Raw genomic sequence first — 20,115 nt, forward strand, 5'->3', positions numbered from 1 at the left:
GTTAATTGGGAAAGAAGATTTCTGGTCATGAAATGGGAAACCTCAGTAATATAGAAGATATACCAGGACAAAATCCTAGCCTCAATTATTCTTTAATTTGCACATCAGATGCAGAGTCACCAGAGTAACTGGGGTTTAGATCTTGTATTTAATAAGGCGGACACTCAGAATTACTCCTTCAGTTTTTGTAAGTGCAGCAGTAAGGAGTGATTATGGTGAAAAACTGACTATATCTTGAGAGGTGTATGTCACATCAATCTTATTGGGTATTTTGCACATTCACAACCAAGAGATGAATACTGTGGTCTTATTTGAGGATTCCACGTAGGGCAAACTATTCATAGAAATTCTGGTATGTCTGCTCCTTAAACTGCAGTTGAGTACAGAAACGTTACAGTTCAGTTCAGTTTTTTCATACAAGGTACCCAAGTTACCAAGAAAGTAGCCATATGTTATTGATTTTATGTGTTCAAATCCTGAACTTTCCCAATGAAATAATTTCTGTAAAGTACACATTAATGTATAACACACAGTTAACTCCCACCCAAAACACATTCCATCTCAAAGAAATGACAGCTTTTTTCAAAATATGTTCAAGTACAAGCTTCCTCCTTCATCTGCCATGCTTGAGGCATGTGGAACATTAATTTGATCCTTTCCCCACATTTTCTATGCCCAGTGTGAAAAACATCAGCCCAAGTCAAGGTCTGGATGCACTAGTGCATGGCAGCAGAGTCCATGTTCTACTGTCTGGCAGAGAGTCTCTTAGACAAAGCTCTATAATGTTTAACTGTATATTGGTGAATGTAAGAGCCACTGAGTGCACAGTGACTCCATGAGCCAACTTCAAGCAGTAGCACTGCAAAGCCTTCAGTGGCTGTTGTCTGTGAATGTACGGACATAGTGCTATTTTTTTTGTTCTTTGTTTCGCCTTATACAATTTCTTGTATTAGGAATTTGTTAGTTTTCGCATACCCCTTGGGGTCAGAGCGCAGGTTCAGCCATTGTACAGTGCCCCTTGCTCAAGGGCCCAGCAGAGTAGCATCTCTTTTGGCAGTGACGGGGATTCAAACCGGTAACCTTTGGGATACCAGCACAGATCCTTAACCTCAGAGCCACCACACCGCCCCTTTGGGTCAAGTAAAGTGACTGCTTGTTAGCTGTATGGAGTTTGCAGATTTCTGTGTTTGTGTGGGTTTTTCTCCAGGTACTTCAGTTTCTCCTCACTCTTCCAAAGACATTGATGTTAGGCTGCCTGGTAATTCTAAGGTGGCCTTGTATGCATGAGTGTACTCTGCAATGAACTGACACCCTGTCCAGGTTTCATTCCTGTCTTATGTTCAGTACTGTTGAGACAGGTTTAGGCCCTCATTTTTAATATCATTAATGAGAATAAAAAACTGATAACAGTAGCTTGATTTTTCTTTATTTTTCATACTGTAGAACTGAAAGTCTAATAATCTCGTTCATTTTTAACTGAGACACAAGGAACTTCAACAGCAAACACAAAAATTAAGAAAAAAACATAAGCAATTGTGAAAGAAAATTTTATTAGAAAATATGAAGATACACATTAAAACTGTCAGCACTGCAACCTGAATAACATGCGTAAGGCATAATTAAAAATTGCGAATAGACTTTAAGGGTTCAAAAATTACTTTAAATACTCAAAATGCACAAAAATGTCTTTCAAGGGAGAAGGTAAAACTGTAAAACCTCTGGCATGAAAGAAACAGGAAAAAAAGCAAAAAGAGGCAAAAGGATTTACCTAAAAAGGAAACCAATACCAAAAAAATCCAAATATAAAAGCAAAAGGAAAAATCCAATGAACACAGGTAAAATAAGTAACCACAAATCAAAATGAAACTTACATGACACTTGGTCTGAGCTTCTCAATGCACAATGAATCTCTGACGGACCTACGCCTGCAGCCTGAAATATACAAGCCGAGGGCGGTCCCTCAGCAGTGACATCATGGTGGCCCTGCCTCTTGGGGTACCACCCACAAAACACCAGGAATATAAGGAAATACACAATACATAAATACTAAATAGTAAATAAACATAAAATGATGATACATGATAACAAAAAATATTCAAACAATATAAAAATACTAATTCAAACCAGTAACAACAAAAGAAAGATAAACTTAAGCCAGGGTACAACCCCTGACTTTAATATAATGACATCAAGATGATTCAGCATACGGACTTTATTAATTCAAATATATTTCAAAACATAAAAAAACTTTAAATCTCTTGAGGAATTTATAGTATCCCATCAGTTCTCAGCATCTCATCCCAGTATCACATATCCCCATTACTGAAAATTAGAGAAAAATTAAAGCTTTTAAAGGTAAAAATTAAAACATCCCCCATACCATGATAGCCTGTTTTAATTGATAACTTGTTATTCTCATTTAGCATTTAACAGCCCCAAAAGAAGAAAAAACTCAAGCAGCTTGATTATCTAGGTATCATGATCACATCCTGTTTTGTATATTTTCATTATATTAACAAGCTTGTAGATATAAAAATGCATTGGAATATGCAAAGTTGGAAAAGGAAAACTAGATGCAATGTGTGATTTAAAAAAAATAAACAGTGCTCCACTAAGCATAAAAAGCAATATATAGAACGATTCTTTCATTGGAGCTGGGGCTATAAGGAGTGTCCTTGACAATAGTAAACCTTTGTGCTTGTTGATATAAGTTGCATTGAGTCATACAGGTGCCAAATGTTTTTCAGTAACAAATGCCGTGTAACTGTGAAAAGTTATCAGCATCATCTCCATATAGAGTTCTAACATTGATCAGCTTCAAGAGGAGTGGAGCTCTTTGTGGAAGGTGAAATGCTATTTCAGATTGATTCATCCAATCACCAGTCTAGACACAGTCAAGAGCAGATGTTATAAAAAATAACATGAATGGAGTCCCACACTTTAAAAGCTGTTGTTCTGTGATCCATGCCATTACCCTTTAATCGATGGAGGAGCAATGATGGAGTCAGTATCTTAGCCTATCACATGCAGATATCTACATTTTTTTCTATTAGTGTTCTTGATATCAGCTTCCCAGATCCCTTAATGGGTGTTGATGTGAAGTATGATATTATTAACAATGTATTTTAGCTATTCTTTTTCAGCATTAAGATTTTGGAAATATAAAGATGATTCGTTTTGTAGGTCATATGGAGGTAAGCTCTCTCCACTACCATATTTTTAGATTTTGTGAAGTGTGCATTGACCACTTGAGTCCTTTGATGTGTTTGTTAATGTAAGAACTGGTCTGAACCAGCTGATTAAGCAGAATTGTTTGCTTGGTGGAAGCTGCTCAGTATGTATACCTACCTAGTTACACAAGCACCAAATATGTCAATTAGCTGGTGACTACTGTCAGAAGCATGGTTTGGCACAGCAATTCTATAAAAAAAAAGAGTGCACAGTCTCAGGAAGAGAACCACGTTAGACCAGCTTTATAAGGTTAGACAATGAACTGATCGCAGCAGGTGCAGGAAGAAAATAGCCACTAAGAGATCTCCACACCATTATCATGATTCAAGTGTGCTGTCAATAGCAAAATGGTGTGAGGCCTCTAAAAGCCTCACAAGCAGGTCTCACACCAGGCAGTCCCCAAACTCCACAGCCAGGCTTCAGCCTATAATGGCCTAAAATGGAACTCTGAGTTCTAAAATTACTTTAATGTTCCAAAATACTGTATATTAAAAGTGCATTTCAAGGAAGAGGAACCATTAAAACCTCTGTCTTGGAAACATAAAGCCAATGAGGAATTTTAATAAGTAAAGATATTTATTTGAAAATCACAAAAGAAGCTCAAAAAGGTGAACAAATAAGGCAAAAGGATTTGGCCACAAAGGAAATTTAGAGCAACCACGTTTCAATATGCAATCCATCCATCCATTATCCAACCCACTATATCCTAACTACAGGGTCACTGGGGTCTGCTGGAGCTAATCCCACCCAAAAAACAGGGCGCAAGGCAGGAAACAAAACCCGGGCAGGGCACCAGCCCACCGCAGAATATGCAATCCAACATTCAAAATTAAGAACAGAAATGAAGAAAATCCAAGTAATCTAAGTAATCACAAGAATGAGATTACAGTTGTGTATTGGGTGCTTTGGTCATCACTGTCCATGAAAAGCTGCTAAACATCCATGCTGCATGGTGTGAATTATCACACTCACTTGCTTTGGTTCCACTTTTGGTATAGGGAGTGATGTTAATGACTATAAGTGATGGAATACAGTAACTAATCCTGCTGCCATACTTGCCATGTTGCTCCATTCTGCTGATCTAGGGTTTAATAAAAGGAGAGATGCCTCCTATAAATAAGAGTCATGGTAGCACTTCGTCCTGGGTGATATTAGGCTGTATACCTGACTACAAGTGCATTGTGGCTTTCGGCTATGTCATCTTTCAGAAGGGTAAGTGTAACACACAAAGTTTAGCCCAAAACTTTTCCACGATAAAACAGGTGTCCCACCTTCACATATGTGACACTGTGTATTAAGATCACAAAGAGGCCACATGAAGACCAATCATTTCAGCCGCTATCAAACTCACTCAGGTGCTGGACCAGGGCATCACTGAGCTCTTGGACAGTGTGAGGTGCAACCTGGCGGTGTCAGATGGACAGAAACATAATGTTCCAGAGGTGTTCTATTGCATTTAGATCAGGCGAGCATGGGGGCCAGTCAATAGATAGATAGATAGATAGATAGATAGATAGATAGATAGATAGATAGATAGATAGATAGATAGATAGATAGATAGATAGATAGATAGATAGATAGATAGATAGATAGATAGATAGATAGATAGATAGATAGATAGATAGATAGATACTTTATTAATCCCAAGGGGAAATTCACATACTCCAGCAGCAACATATTTATAAAAAACAATATTAAATTAAACAGTGATAAAAATGCAGGTATAACAGACAATAACTTTGTATAATGTTAACGTTTACCCCCCCCGAGTGGAATTGAAGAGTCGCATAGTTTGGGGGAGGAACGATCTCCTCAGTCTGTCAGTGGAGCAGGACAGTGACAGCAGTCTTTCACTGAAGCTGCTCCTCTGTCTGGAGATGATACTGTTTAGTGGATGCAGTGGATTCTCCGTGATTGACAGGAGCCTGCTCAGCGTCCGTCGCTCTGCCATGGATGTCAAACTGTCCAGCTCCATGCCTACAATAGAGCCTGCCTTCCTCACCAGTTTGTCCAGGCGTGAGGTGTCCCTCTTCTTTATGCTGCCTCCCCACACCGCTTAGAAGAGGGCACTCGCCACAACCGTCTGATAGAACACCTGCAGCATCTTACTGCAGATGTTGAAAGACGCCAGCCTTCTAAGGAAGTATAGTCGGCTCTGCCTTTCTTGCACAGAGCATCAGTATTGGCAGTCCAGTCCAATTTATCATCCAGCTGCACTCCCAGGTATTTATAGGTCTGCACCCTCTGCACACAGTCACCTCTGATAGTCATGGGGTCCATGAGGAGCCTGGTCCTCCTAAAATCCACCATCAGCTCCATGGTTTTGCTGGTGTTCAGTTGTACAATAGTATCAATTCCTTCATCCTCCAGGAACTGCACCAGGAGGAATCCAGGACCCATTACACCAGAATAGGGTCTGACAATGGGTCCAAAGATTTCATCCCGATACCTAATTGCAGTCAAGGTGCCATTGTCTAGCCTGTAGAGGTCTGTGCGTCCCTCCATGGATATGCCTCCCCAGACCATCACTGACCCACCACCAAACCGGTCATGCTGAACAATGTTACAGGCAGCATAACGTTCTTCACTACTTCTCCAGACCCTTTCATGTCTGTCACATGTGCTTAGGGTGAACCTGCTCTCATCTATGAAAAGCACAGGGTGACAGTGGTGGACCTGCCAATTCTGGTATTCTATGGCAAATGCCAATCGAGCTTCATGGTGCTGGGCAGTAAGCACAGGGCCCACTAGAGGATGTCGGGCCCTAAGGCCACCCTCATGAAATCTGTTTGTAATTGTTCGGTCAGAGACATTCACACCAGTGGCCTGCTGGAGGTCATTTTGTTGGGCTCTGGCAGTGCTCGTATTGTTCCTCCTTGCCCAAAGGAGCAGATATTGGTCCTGCTGATGGGTTAAGGACTTTCTATGGCCCTGTCCAGTTCTCCTAGAATAACTGACGGTCTCCTGGAATCTCCTCCATGCCTTTGAGACTGTGCTGGGAGACACAGCAAACCTTCTGGCAATGGCAAGTACTGATGTGCCATCCTGGAGAAGTCGGACTACCTGTGCAACCTCTGTAGGGTCCAGGTATCACCTCATGCTACCAGTAGTGACACTGACTGTAGCCAAATGCAAAACTAGTGAAAAAAAAGTCAGGAAAGATGAGGAGGGAAAAATGTCAGTGGCCTCCACCTGTTAAACCATTCCTGTTTTGGGGGTCATTTCATTGTTGCCCCTCTAGTGTACCTGTTTTTAAGTTCATTAACACCAAAGCAGCTGAATCTGATTAACAACCCCTTCTGCTACTTACAGTAACTGACCAAATCAATAGCCCAGAAGTTTCATTGGCTTGATGCTGTACTCTGATTAAAAAGTGTTCCTTTAATTTTTTTGAGCAGTATATACAGTATAGCCCAATGCTTTGCCCCAGTCTGTTTTACTACTTTATGATGTTATTTTTTGTTCCTCTTTTAAAGAAATACTCCTTTCTTTATTACATTTTGAATTAGAGGGAAACGACAGGGAACATTTCATTTTGTTAGGAATTGTTAGACATGTTTTAGATATGATTAAACTGTTAGACAGATTTCAGATCCATTGATAACTGCACAAGTTCAATTCACACTAAAAGCTCCATTTGTAAACACTGAGCTTTAAGCCCACTCCAGTGAAATGAAAATGAAATGAAATGATTACCTCCCTGAACATATGGCAGCTTACAATGACCGTTCTTTACCATCTCAACATTCACAGAGCTGGAGAGGTCTCAGTGGGCCTCTCACCACAGCACAGAGGAAACAGAGGCGAATAGGCTCAGCTACACGCTGTCATGCACGTACACATTGGGACCACCTGGAAGGTTCAGATAAGCCTGTCAACACCGCTCCAAAGAAAGAAGGGACGCTGTCACTAACCGCATCTCCTGTTTCCTCTGCCGCTTTGAACAACCCCAGAAAGATGATGCCTAACTCTACCCCTGATGCACCTTCCAAAGTATGCCTCTTCAGGACTTGGACCTATTTAACTAGAAGACCTACTCACTTTTGGACCTGCTATTCAGTATAGTTTTTTCCAATTAACAAGTGCACCTTTTTCAACAACACTTTTTTCCTTTTCTTATTATTACTACTGTTGAACCCAGTAAGCTATTTTCTGTCATTTAAAGAGAGCTATCTGGCCTGATACTCTGAACCCTTGCACCCTTGTTTCTTAAATTCTTCACAGTGCTCAAAGTCCCATTTCCTGCACCAGTAAATATTCATCTACTGGTATATTTTTCTTCAATCTTCACTTTCCATAGCCATTTTTCATTTATAGCATTTCTATCTTTCCCAACAGCTGTTTTATAAAAAATTATTTTAGCAAATTTTCTGTTGCCCTTGCAATGCTGGACAGATTTCAAAAGCCTAATGATTACCTGGCTCTTAATCACATTTTTTCCCATATTATGTAGCTGGCAAATGTTCATAAACATTTATTAATACATGAAATCCACCATTATGCTCTGCTCCATAGTGAGTGCACACTCCAGTCTTCATGATTAGAAATGTAATTTAATTTATGCTCTGTTCTGTTAATAATTAAATTAATAAATACAATTAACTAAGCAACTATTGCTGCTCAACATTATATTTTCTTTTGGACAACAAATGAACAAAATAAATAAAACTGCAGTCAGTAGCCACTGATCTTTTCTATGCCTACTAAAGTCCATGCTGTTTTACCCTCCATTACAGATTTTTGTGTAAATATAGTGGACCAGGCTGATTGCAAGAGCATCACAAGTATAATGTATTAAATTCAAACACTGCTCCAGAAGAATGGCTTCCAATCAAATGAATTATGTGTTTGCATTCTGCATATTTTCCTCATGAATTTGAGGATTCTTCTCCTGTACACCTGTTCTGCCACCCATATCCCACTAAGCTGATGGGCAAACCATCATTGACTTGGTATGAGTGGGCATGGTGTGCTGGCTCCAGGTCCAAGTTTGATTTCTACTTTCCATCTCTTGTTTGTTTTCAGATTAAGCTCTGACTCACTATGACCCTGTTGTGGTATAGGCAGGTTTGGAAAATGAATACATGGGTGGATTTTTGTCTTAAAAATGGGAAATAAATAAGCATATTTATTAAGTATGGCTGGTCTTATATTTTAGCATGCACAGATTATAATATGAATATATGAATAAAAAAAGTACTGTATAACCAAATACTACCACAATACATTGTATTAATTTACCTCACAGGTGGCGCAGTGGTAGTGCTGCTGCTTTGCAGTAAGGAGACTATGGAAGATTGTGGGTTTGCTTCCCAGTTCCTCCCTGTGTGGATAGCACTTTGAGTACTGAGAAAAGCGCTATATAAATGTAATGAATTATTATTATTATTATTACTTACAGTATTTGATGCTTTCAATCAGATATCATTAATTATTGTGAGCAGTAGGGGGCATTGCAGCACCTCAAACCCCAGGCACAACCTTACAGAAACAAGTCCCGGTTTAAATAAAAGGTTTATTCTCACAAATACCTTTCCAAAAGGCTTCAAAAGTAAGATAAATACAATACAAATCTTCTTCTCTCTCTTTTCTTCTACTCCACACCTTCCAGGTGAGCTTTATCCATCCTCCACACCCGACTCCAACTGGCCTGGATGAGGTTGAGCAGTTCCAGTGAAGGTTCTTCCGGATCAAATGGAAGAACCTGAAAGTAGGGACTGTGAATCCCAGCAGCTCCCCCTAGAGGCCCCGGCAGAGCCCAGCAGGGCTGCCCCATGGTACTACAGGTCCTAGCATGCCCCGTGGGTTTTCATGTGGGAATCCCAACCCAGGGATTCTGCCACCTAACTTACTGGGGGAGAAAATATTTAGGGGTACTTCCATTGCACTCTCATCCAAGCCGGGTAAGAATCCTTGTTTAGTCCAGGCCAGAATGCCGGTCCATGTCTGCTGTCCATTACATTATCCATCCATCCATTATCCAACCCTAACTACAGGGTCACGGGGGTCTGCTGGAGCCAATCCCAGCCAACACAGGGCGCAAGGCAGGAAACAAACCCTGGGCAGGGTGCCAGCCCACCGCAGGGCACACACACCAAGCACACCTAACCTGCATGTCTTTGGACTGTGGGAGGAAACCGGAGCACCTGGAGGAAATCCACACAGACACAAGGAGAACATGCAAACTCCATGCAGGGAGGACCCAGGAAACAAACCCAGGTCTCCTAACTGTGAGGCAGCAGCGCTACCCACTGTGCCACCGTGCCGCCCCCCATTAAATTATATTCTTTTCATTTTTCTTCTGTAGTTGAACTATTGTCAATATTAAACAATGAGGTAGTGGAGCAGACTAATGTGGTATGAATATATCAATTCAGTTGAAGTGTTGCCACGTTATTCATTAGAAGCACCCATCAAGAGTACACTCGTCATAGGCCAATGTGCATGAGCTGTCAAGGTACACAGCTCCATATGCTGTGGTTTCAAGCTGTCTGGCCTAGTGGTTAATGTGTTGGTCCTGAGTTCAGTCCCTGCTGTGAGGGAAAATGTCTATCAAACATGACATAACAATGTACATTCTACAGTTCTTTTTAAAAGTACAATTTTGCAAAGTGTTATAATAATGAGAATATAATGAAACTGTAAGGCAACAAATAGCTTTATTTGCTACATGGACTGCTTATTGAGTACGTTTCTAGGATGAGCGGTTTAGTTGTTTTGCCAGACACCATGTGGCCTTGTGGCTATGCAAGTGGACTTTAAACTCCAAGGTTACTTGTTGAGTTACCACATCTGGCACACTGTGCCCCACAGATCCAGTCATTTGAAATTCCTGTGCTCCAGATGTAAAAAATGTCTTTGTATATAAGCAGTTGCAGTCTCTATCTGTACTTCAAAAATAACTTGGAATGATTTTCACAATTGAAAAGCATTTTACAAAATAAAGGTTTGTTTGTTAAGATCAAACATGACTACAAATTAGGCGTTTTCTACTCCCTATTACTATACAATACCTTTTAATGTAATATAATACTAAAGAGGCTTGAAATGTAGTTTTCAAAGGTATTCTTTACTTCAACTATGAAAAATGTAAAAAAAAAAAAATATTTTTTTATTTAGCCATGCATGTCATGTTGTTATGTTAATCAGAGACTCTGTATGAGTGAGTGTGGGTGTTCATACGTGAGTGTGTCCTGAGGTAGACTAGTGCTGAGTCCTTCTTTGTGCCCAAAGCTGTAGGAACAAGCCTTAAACCCAAGTGGCGTAAAGCTACTGTTTACACAGTTATACCTAATTATTACGCTTTTGTAGTCTTTCTTCATTTATTTTACTTCTGTTAACATTGCTTGGTTGCCAGAATCCACACACAAAGTATCTACCCTCATAGGACTGTCTCCAATCAGTTATTAATTTTTATTTGAATTAATAATAGCTCTATTAAAACATGTTGCTTAATTTGATTGTTTATCCCAGCAAAAGGTCTTCAACATCGTCAATAAATGGGCAGTGGCTTTTCACCTTTATCTTCATTGTAGCATGCTAAACTTTCAGATAATAAAAATAAAATGCTTTTTCTTTAGATTCACCCTGAGCAATACTGAAAGTCTAACCTGGTCAGAGGTTAAAACCTGTTTAATAAGCAAGCATGAACTCATCCACTATGCTCAAAATTCTAGTGCTTGACATCAAGCCACAGGTTCAAGGTGCTGAAAGCAAAAAACAACCGTTTCAAATACATCTTCATTCCAGCTGCAGATAATCTCCTTAATAATAAATTTTATTTGAATGTCCACAGGTTTTATGTTATGGGTTTAATATTTTCTCATACATTAAGTCTTAATGTTGATTTAATTTTTATGTATCTGCTTTTTATAAATGTAATATTGAGTCTGTTTTAACTTGTATACCATGATGCCAGAGAGTGGCTCTGTGTTTTACGCTGGTTGGGCATGCAAGTCAGAATCTCACTGGACTCAGTACATCACTACCGCCACTGCCACTACTAATAATAAAAATACTAAATGCTTAGTACCAGGCAAACTTGTCCACTTTTTATCTGGTACGATTGCTGTTAATCATCCTTTGATTACACTCTCAAAGCAAGTATTTGAACCAACAGGTGCCTGCCAGCAAAACACAGTGAGCAAAGGAGTGACTGAGAAGTTACCATTAAAAGACTTAGAAAGCCCAGTAGAGGAACCAATCCTGGGTGGACAAGCTACCTGCAAATGAACCAGCATCCAAAAGACAGCAATTATTCCTCTGAAGAGAAAAGAAGAAAGGGGAAAGAAGAAAAGTTGAGGGTTAACCTTCAGAGGTGTCTGATGGGCATCTCTTGTACAGCACTGCATAACATAAAGTGGTTAAACTGGACTGGACAGACAGCAAGCACAGATATGGGTGCCACCTGTCTATCGATGTGTAAAGGGAATACCATATGCACATAAAACAAAACACAGTGCAAGGGATTTCAAAACAGCATGGTTTATAAGCACTCTGAATGAGGCAGTCCTATTGAATAGCAAGGAACGCACCAGCTTGAACAGATCAACAGATCACAGGTTTTCTGCAGACAAGTGGGCAATGAGACAATCTCTATGGATAGGCCATTACGATCTACAGATACAATTGTGAGCTCAAAAGAAGAGCACTCAAAATTGTATTAGGGCCATTTCACATTTTGGTTCTAAAACCTTGAAACAAATTGATAATGGACATTTAAAGAATAGTTTGAATGTTGAAATCATTGTTCAAGCTATTCTAATGAACATCTCCATTTTTTTGTAAATTTTCTTTTTTTTTTTGTTAACGCAGTGATAGCGCTGCTAATTTACTGTAAGGAGACCAGGGTTCACCTCTTGGGTTCTCCTTGCATGGAGTTTGCATGTTCTCCCCGTGTCTGCATGGGTTTCCTCCCACAGTCCAAACACAGGCAGGTTAGGTGGACTGGCACAAATGTGTGTGTGTGTGTTGCCCTGCGCTGGACTGGCACGATGTCCGAGGGATTGTTCCTGCTTTGTATCCTGAGCCTGCTGGGTTCAGCTTCTGGATTAAGTGGACTTTGAATATGGTTTGGTGTGTTTTTTTGTTTAAACATTGCTGGAATGGAAATAAGTAATATACATACTTTGGATCACAATGTAATTCTGACACAAGTTTTTAATTCTAAGAATCAACAGAAAGTAAAAAACACTAAGGTCCTCCTGCCCCTGTGGACATTCATGCTTGCTGTGTCTTAGGAATTCAAGATGTGACGTTACACACAGACTCATGCTGATGAAGCAGGAAGCAAAGAGGATTGAGACTGAATTCTGAAATCTTAACTTTTGTTAAAGTGTAGGAAATTGCAAACAAAATGACTAAAGATTTTTGTAATGAAACTAAAGGGCAAAATAATAAGAGGATTTATGAGTCAGTTCTTCGATGAAAGTAAAATGAAACAAGAAAAGTAGAGGGAGAGTGCTGTTTCGGAGACTGATTATCTTATTGCATTTTTAAAATTAAATTAATATATAGAATTATTATTATTATTATTATTATTATTATTACATTTTAGCACCCTCTTTCTTGAAATTAGTTTGACTACTTTTAAAAGACACAAAGAACATCTAATGGCTAGAAACTGCATTGTTAAAATAAAAGATACCAAGATAATCAATATCAGAAAAACGAATAAAACCCAACATTACAAAATCCGCTCATATTGCCTCCTATATGAGTTGGCTCTTACTCCAAGAAAATTTAAAAGAATTAAGCTACAATTCGTACAAAGCATCACTGCTTATTGAGCCCTGAATCTGCGTGATGCATGTAACCACACCGAGGACTGCTCTACATTTCTGTTGCTTATTTCTAAATCCTCCGCCAAACTCTGCTCCTAATTACGAAGCCTGTCAATGGAATGGGACACTGGCTAGATAACATCTTCACTGTTTCCTTCATAAACATCTGTGTAACACTCATAGTACTAGGACTCCCTACACTAGACCATTAGGTCATTCAGCTTTGTGGCTACCATTCCTATGAACTTCATTCTTTTTCTCTATTCACTTTTTCCATTACAGAGTTGCAGCGAACTTGACACTATACTGCCAATGGTGGGTGCAAAACTGGGTGGGGCACCAGTACATCATAGAGAAAACTCACAAAACAAGCCTGTTACCTCTTGGACTGGCCAGTTTGGAGTTACAAGACCTCCTGCATGTGCCCAAGCAAATCCAAGTCTCATACCCTTAAGTTTAAAACTTAACAGGCACTTTTTAATAACAACATATACTGTAAGATGGATCAGAAAAGCATTAAAGACACAACTCATTCACTGATTATTGGTTAAAATTTTGCAGCCAGACTGTCCACTTGACAGCTAAAGCAAAGAAGCCAGTAAATTTGTTTTGAGTATAATGATGACGACACTGGGACACATGCACAGAGAGAACAAACTTTACTTACAACAGGCAGAGTGCATAGGCACCAGGCACAGACTCACTATCCCGCACCAAGAAACTGCCATCCCTGCCAGCTTTGGCCAGAAGATCTTCTGCATGCACTCGGCTGATATCACGGTGGTACCAGGCTGCAGTTGTCATGCTCAATTCTCACTTAATCCAATAGCAATCCCTGAATTGCTGCGGAACCATCCAGTAGGGGGTGGCCATCTGCTCAAGAACACAGAGAAGGTGATGCTCCAAGGTGTGTAGGTAAACTGATTCACTTTAAGGGTAGGATGTGTAGCTCCTTAATTCACACTGAAAGCTCCAGTTTCTTTAACAGCAGGATCTCTGGCTTTTGTACCAAGGCCAGGTTTTAGGTGACGCACATTTGAAAGGCAACACATACAGATGGTCCATTATTGATGACATGCAACAGATTGGAAGAGCAGGTTTGTGTCCAATAGCAGAAATTTGGTTGCAGCTACATAGCTTGCCTGGCTCCATGCAGCTCCTTCCTAAAATGCAAAACAACCTCCGAGCTTTACTGGCCCTCATTCCTGGTACAAACAAGGGCCAGTCCTGCTGCCTTTACTTTGGACTGTACAACTGGCATTCTTAAAGGAGTAATTTGAGACAGCCAAGACAGATTCCTCTTGCTGACTGAAATAAAAAAAAATCAAAAAATCAAAAAAATCAAAAGCTAAAAAGGTAGAACTGATTTGGTCCTGCAATGTCAAATCTCTGCTGCCACACGCCGTTTATGCCAAAGTTAGTATATCATGTCTGAACTTCATTGAAGCTAAGTAAAGAAACAAAGTTTGGGGATTAGCAATAAAACAGGCAGAGGCCTCACCAAGCCCAGTAAAATGCCGCCTTTGGTATCCAAGGAAATGAGTAAGCGCTAATGCATTTCTTCAATTATTTTATTTTTTTCTCTCCTTACTTTCCTTCATCCAGCAGCAGTCTGCTCATCAGGTTGCCTTTGCTGTTTTTTTTTTCTTTCCTTTTTTTTTAAATCAAGCAAAGAGGACAACCAGTTTTCCCCCTCCCCACCTCGTCAGCACCCTCCACTAGCAGATGTTACAGGCGGCAGAGCAAATATTAAGGAAGCAAACAATGAAAAAAAAAACAGTCATGAGTTTACAAAAGCATCACAGAGAGCATGAAGACTCCTCCCCGAGTCAGCCTCCTCCTCCTCCTCCTCCTCCTCCTCCTCTCTGCTTGGACCAGCCGCTTTCCACTCCCCCAAGCAGTCATTATGACAAAGCCAGATGTGCACAATGTGCTCACAACCCCCTTCTTTCTTTCTTTCTTTCTTTCTTTCTTTCTTTCTTTCTTTCTTTCTTTCTTTCTTTCTTTCTTTCTTTCTTTCTTTCTTTCTTTCTTTCTTTCTTACTGCCAGTTCTTTTGAATACTAATCCTCATAAATTTTCACTTTTTATTTCTCTCTTTAACATTTCCCAGCCCCGTTTCCTGCTGCTGATTTGATCTTTACATTAAAGACCAACAATTTTTCTCCAGTGAGACTTTCTGTCTGCTTTTTGATTATCTTCCCTGTCTGCATCCATATAACGCATTTTTTTCTCTTGTCTTAACCCCTCTATTTCCGTCTGTAGCCCACAACCCCACCGCCTATCCCCATCCCTCACACGCACACACTCACCACACATGGATTTCTGGCTGTTTGCTCTCACTTTCTTCCTGACTCCCATTTTAGTTACTACAGGAAGTCTGGCTACTCGCCATGCAGACTGTCCTGGTGTGTATTGACCCTCTCTTTATTCCTCCTCATCTCTGGAGTGAAGTACACCCCCCTTAAAACACACACACACAACTTCTTCTACCAAACTCTTGAGAGGCACACAGCACTGGCTGAAAGTTTTAACTCTTTAACTCTGAAATAAACAGCCATATTATTTAATTAAATTAGCCAAAAGTCAACAACATTTAAAATACATTTTTAATAAAGGTTCACTGATAGCATATTTTTGGGATAGTACAGTAGTTAGCACTATTGTTAGCATGGCATGTTCCTTGTGTGGACACAACAAGCTGGACCTGCTGTTTTCTAAATGGTATCTTACTGCCACTTACAAGTCTGTTATTTACAGCAGCAGCTTTCCAGTATCTAAGCCTGAAGTTCTTATGTGTGTTTGGGGGGGCTGTTGTTTGTTTATTTGTTTCATTATATCTATTATTTAAACTGTATATATTTTCTTCTCACTATCTCAAGCTTCTCTAAAGTTTTTCTTTCTTCTTGGGGGACAAATAAAGTTATCTATCTATCTATCTATCTATCTATCTATCTATCTATCTATCTATCTATCTATCTATCTATCTATCTATCTATCTATCTATCTATCTATCTATCTATCTATCTATCTATCTATCTATTGTACTAAAAAATAGGCAGCAGACAGAAAAAGGTTTTGGGATAGCCATCCCATATACTGAAAAATCATGTTGTGGAGCATGGTCCGGACACAGACAGGCAGACATCGTTTAAAGCACCACAACACATTTACATTATTTACAATATCAAGTGAAAACACACACAACCCACTTCACCCCAAAGTCCAGGCCTCTTTCCTCAATGCCTTTTAGTCAGGTCTGCCTCCACTCCTCTCCTCCGAGCTCTGTCTTTCTCCGCTCCCAACTCCAGCCATCGAATGGAGGGAGGCGGCCCCTTTTATCCCCAGCTAGACGTGCTCCAGGTGCCACCCGATGAGCTTCCTCCGGCCCTTCCTGGTGTGGCGGAAGTACCGACTGCGCACCTGGAAGCACTCTGGGTGTCCCTGTTCTTCGTCCCCCCAGCACTTCCGGGTGTGATGGAAGTGCTGAGGGCCAGGACTCTTCAGGCATCCGGGCGCCCCCTGGCGGTGACCACGGGCACCTATAGGGTTGAGCTTCCAAGCTCTGTTCCCGTGGTCCCCATTCCATCCAGGTCAGCTGCCCTCTCATGGTCCGGAGGAGGTGTAGTCTCTCTTCCGGTCCTTTCGGGCATCCCGGCTGGGTACCGCCCCCAGCCACTTGCCACAGTGTTTAAAATGCAAAGTTCAAAACTGAACTAACTAACAGGATGAATCTGGGCACTAATTTAGAGGAAGTGGTGGAGCCATGGAGGCTGGAGCAGGAACTGATGTGGCAGGTAGATGGGTCTGGGTACCAGAAGTGATGCCATCAGAAGACGCCGGACGTGAAGTCATCAGTGGGTAGACTGGTGGTGATGTCACTGAGAGGCATGGTCTTTGGCTGGACTGCAGAGGGACAATAGGAGAAAGAATCAGATGACAGTGCCAACCCCTGGTCTGGCTAAGAAATAACACTATTTGAGCCTGTAAACATTTCCCAGGAACACGTGTTTGACACAAATCAGCCCAGATCCATCGGTTTTGGAAGCATGAACCCAAGGAAGAGTATTGGTGTTGCCCTGGAGAGAACCCCAACGATAAAGGACAGAAAATTTATAAGGTTGGTGGTCTAAAAACCAACAAGTGATGCTTGGATTGGACTCCTTGTGCACTTCCATCCACTGTAAAATGGCATGATCAGTGACATGGGTAAACTCATCATCCAAGAGGTAGTACCTCAGTTGTGTTACTACCTATTTGATCTCCAAGGCCCCCTGTTCCACCTCCGCATACCTGTTTTTCCTGTCTAGTAGTTTCCAGTTCAGGAACAAGACCAAGTGTTCAACATCATCAATGCTTTGGCTTAGCACAGCACCCAGTCCTATGTCCGAAGCGTCGGTCTGGAGTATAAAAGGCAAAGAGAAGTTAGGAGCCATTTAAAACAGGTGACAACATAAGGGCCTGCTTCAAGTCACAAAATGCCGTCTTGGCCCACACGGAATCCATTAAAGGGACCTGCTAGTACCCCTTCGTCATGTCAAGTGTTGGCCAAATATTTCACCTTTCTGAGCTGCTCAAGGAGGTCATCCACTTGTGGCATTGGATAAGCGTTGAATCGAGAGACTTCATTATGGCGACATAAGTTGTTGCAGAACCTTCAGCTTCTGTTGGGCTTAGGGACCGATAGAATTGGACTGGATTAGAGAGTATGGCTTTCCTCAATTACACCTAGTTCCAACATACATTTGATTTTAAGCTCTTCTTCATCACGTTTTGCTTCCGGGAGGCAGTAAGGGTGCTCCTGGACGATCACCCTGGAGTCTATTATAATATAATGCTCAATCAGCAAGGTCCAACCAGGTTTCTCACTCACTACCTCAGGGATAGACAGGATTACTGCTTCAAGCTCCTGTTTCTGTCAGGGCGTTAAATTAGGACTGACATTCAGGTTGTTTTTACAGGAAAAAAGAGAACGGGGCTGGCTGAAGTAAGGATTGGGCTTCCTGTCCCTCCACAGCTTCAGCAGATTGACGTGACAAATCCGTTCACTCAGTTGATGATTTGGTTATTAACCAGATAATCAACAAGCCCTTTTGTTTCCTTAACTTTACATGGGCCTTACCAATGAGCCATTAATTTGGAGTGTGAGGTAGGAACAAGTACCATGACACAGTCTCCAGGGTGGAACTCCAGAAGTACTGTTCCATGATCTTAACACTGGGCCTTTCCTTGCTTGTCCCTTTTCCATATTCTCTTTTAAATGTTGGTCTAATTTTGTTGAATCTATCATTTGATTGTGCAACATACACCAGAATGTTAGTGGAAGGGAGAGCCTGTTCCTCCCATCCTTCTTTTAGAATGCCCAATATTCTTTGGGGTTGACATCGATATAGTAATTGAAAAGGAGAGAAGCCCGATTAGGCCTGAGGCACCTCCTGATAGGCAAAAAGTATGAAGCTGATCCCAGTTCCTCACGTCGTCTCTGACCACCTTATGTAACATTTGCTTAAGAGTCTGGTTAAAACTCTCTAAGAGACCAACAGTTTGATGGTGTTTGATTTTGAGCAACATGGCAACTTTCCTGAACGTCTCTGAGGTAAAAAGCTTCCCTTGGTCTTTTAAGATGTTTTTGGTGATGGGCACAAAAACCCTACAAGTTCCCATGCATTACCTTTCGAATTGGCTACCCTGAATAGGATAACCTTGCGATAGCAGGTAGCATGATCTACGAAGGCGAGAATATATTTATGTCCTCATGCTGAGGTATCAAGGTGTCCTACAATGTTGAACCCAATACATTCATTAATTTTGTTCCCAGTATTGGTGTGTTGGAACAGCAAATCAGCAATGATCAGTCTTTGTTGGATACATTGTTTGCCAGTTTTGATTTCTTGACATTAATATAGTAAGCTTCTTAAGCATTCTTCTTAAATAAAAACTAACACTTTTGTTTGGACAGATGTGTCACTTTTATATTTGGTCTTGTTTTTCTCATATAGTAACTGGCATACAGATCCCATACCAGTCCATTAAATAACAGGAACTAAGAAATAAGTCATTGCAAATATCTGATTACATGATTTAAGTCAATGCTTTAAACTGATTAGCTGAACAATAAACCATTTGTTAAATTCTCATCTTGAAAGTTTAAATTTTCTAATATGTGAATAGTACATGAATAATTATTTGTTTCCTTTGCAGACTGATGGTTGCAATTGTAATTAAAGGAGACCTACTGTCTCACAGTTCCTGCATCCTCAACCAGATGATATTTTAATGTTGATGTTCCACACTCGCCCCATGTTTGGGTGGATTTTCCTTGGACTGCTCCAATTTTCCTCTCACATCCTCAAAACACGTGTGTTAATTGGCAGTTCTAAATGTTCCCTTTGTGCATGGGAATGGGCTCTACATAGAATGGCATTCCATGCATAGCTGGTTCCTGTTTTGTTCCCAACACTGGTAGGAAAATCTCCAGGCCCTGTGTAACACTTAATTGGATTAAGCTGGTTTAATATTGTTAAATTAAGTTATGCAATATTATGTAATACAGTATATGAGGAGGATGCATACAATTATCCATACTTTAATGTATGCAAGGCAATGGTTTTACTTTATTTATTTATTTATTTATTTATTTACTAGCATGTTAAAAGTGATGATTCAGGCACTATAATTTACTGTAAGTCTAATGTTTGGTTTAAAGCTGGAATTGAAGGAACTTTAAAAGGTGCAGATGGGGTCAGGTATGAAGTTTAATTTCTGCTTGTTAAGAGTGGATACACTTTTTTCACCTGTGGAAAGCTGTGCTGGCAAACTCTCCTTAATGCAGTTTATCTCTGACCACATCTTCCATATTTCAGTTACCTGACTACACTTGGAAACTTGGAACTTCAATAATTTGTAAGGAACAAGATTAACATTTTATGGAAAGGCTGACATGCTTTAATACAGCTGTAGCAGAGCTGTGTGATCTTTTTTTTTTTTTTTTAATATTTTTATTTTATTAATTTTCATTGTAATCATTCCATACAAACAGATCAATTTATAACCCAACAAATTTGAAAACTAATCGAACCCCACCCCAGAGCTGTGTGATCTTG

The 20,115-nt window shown here is 40.4% G+C and overlaps 1 protein-coding gene across 1 annotated transcript in view; it reads right to left on the bottom strand.

Annotated features, from left to right (window-relative positions):
• Positions 1 to 14,972, bottom strand: part of inppl1b (inositol polyphosphate phosphatase-like 1b) — a 106,558-nt gene extending 91,586 nt beyond the window's left edge. Inside the window, exon 1 of the mRNA XM_028815817.2 lies at positions 13,681 to 14,972. Coding sequence (XP_028671650.2) covers positions 13,681 to 13,817 — 137 coding nt within the window. The 5' untranslated portion in view covers positions 13,818 to 14,972. The remainder of the gene's footprint in view (positions 1 to 13,680) is intronic.
• Between the last annotated feature and the right edge of the window lie 5,143 nt (positions 14,973 to 20,115).

Source organism: Erpetoichthys calabaricus, chromosome 12, assembly GCF_900747795.2.
Source record: "Erpetoichthys calabaricus chromosome 12, fErpCal1.3, whole genome shotgun sequence".
In the NCBI taxonomy this organism is placed as follows: Eukaryota; Metazoa; Chordata; class Cladistia; order Polypteriformes; family Polypteridae; genus Erpetoichthys; species Erpetoichthys calabaricus.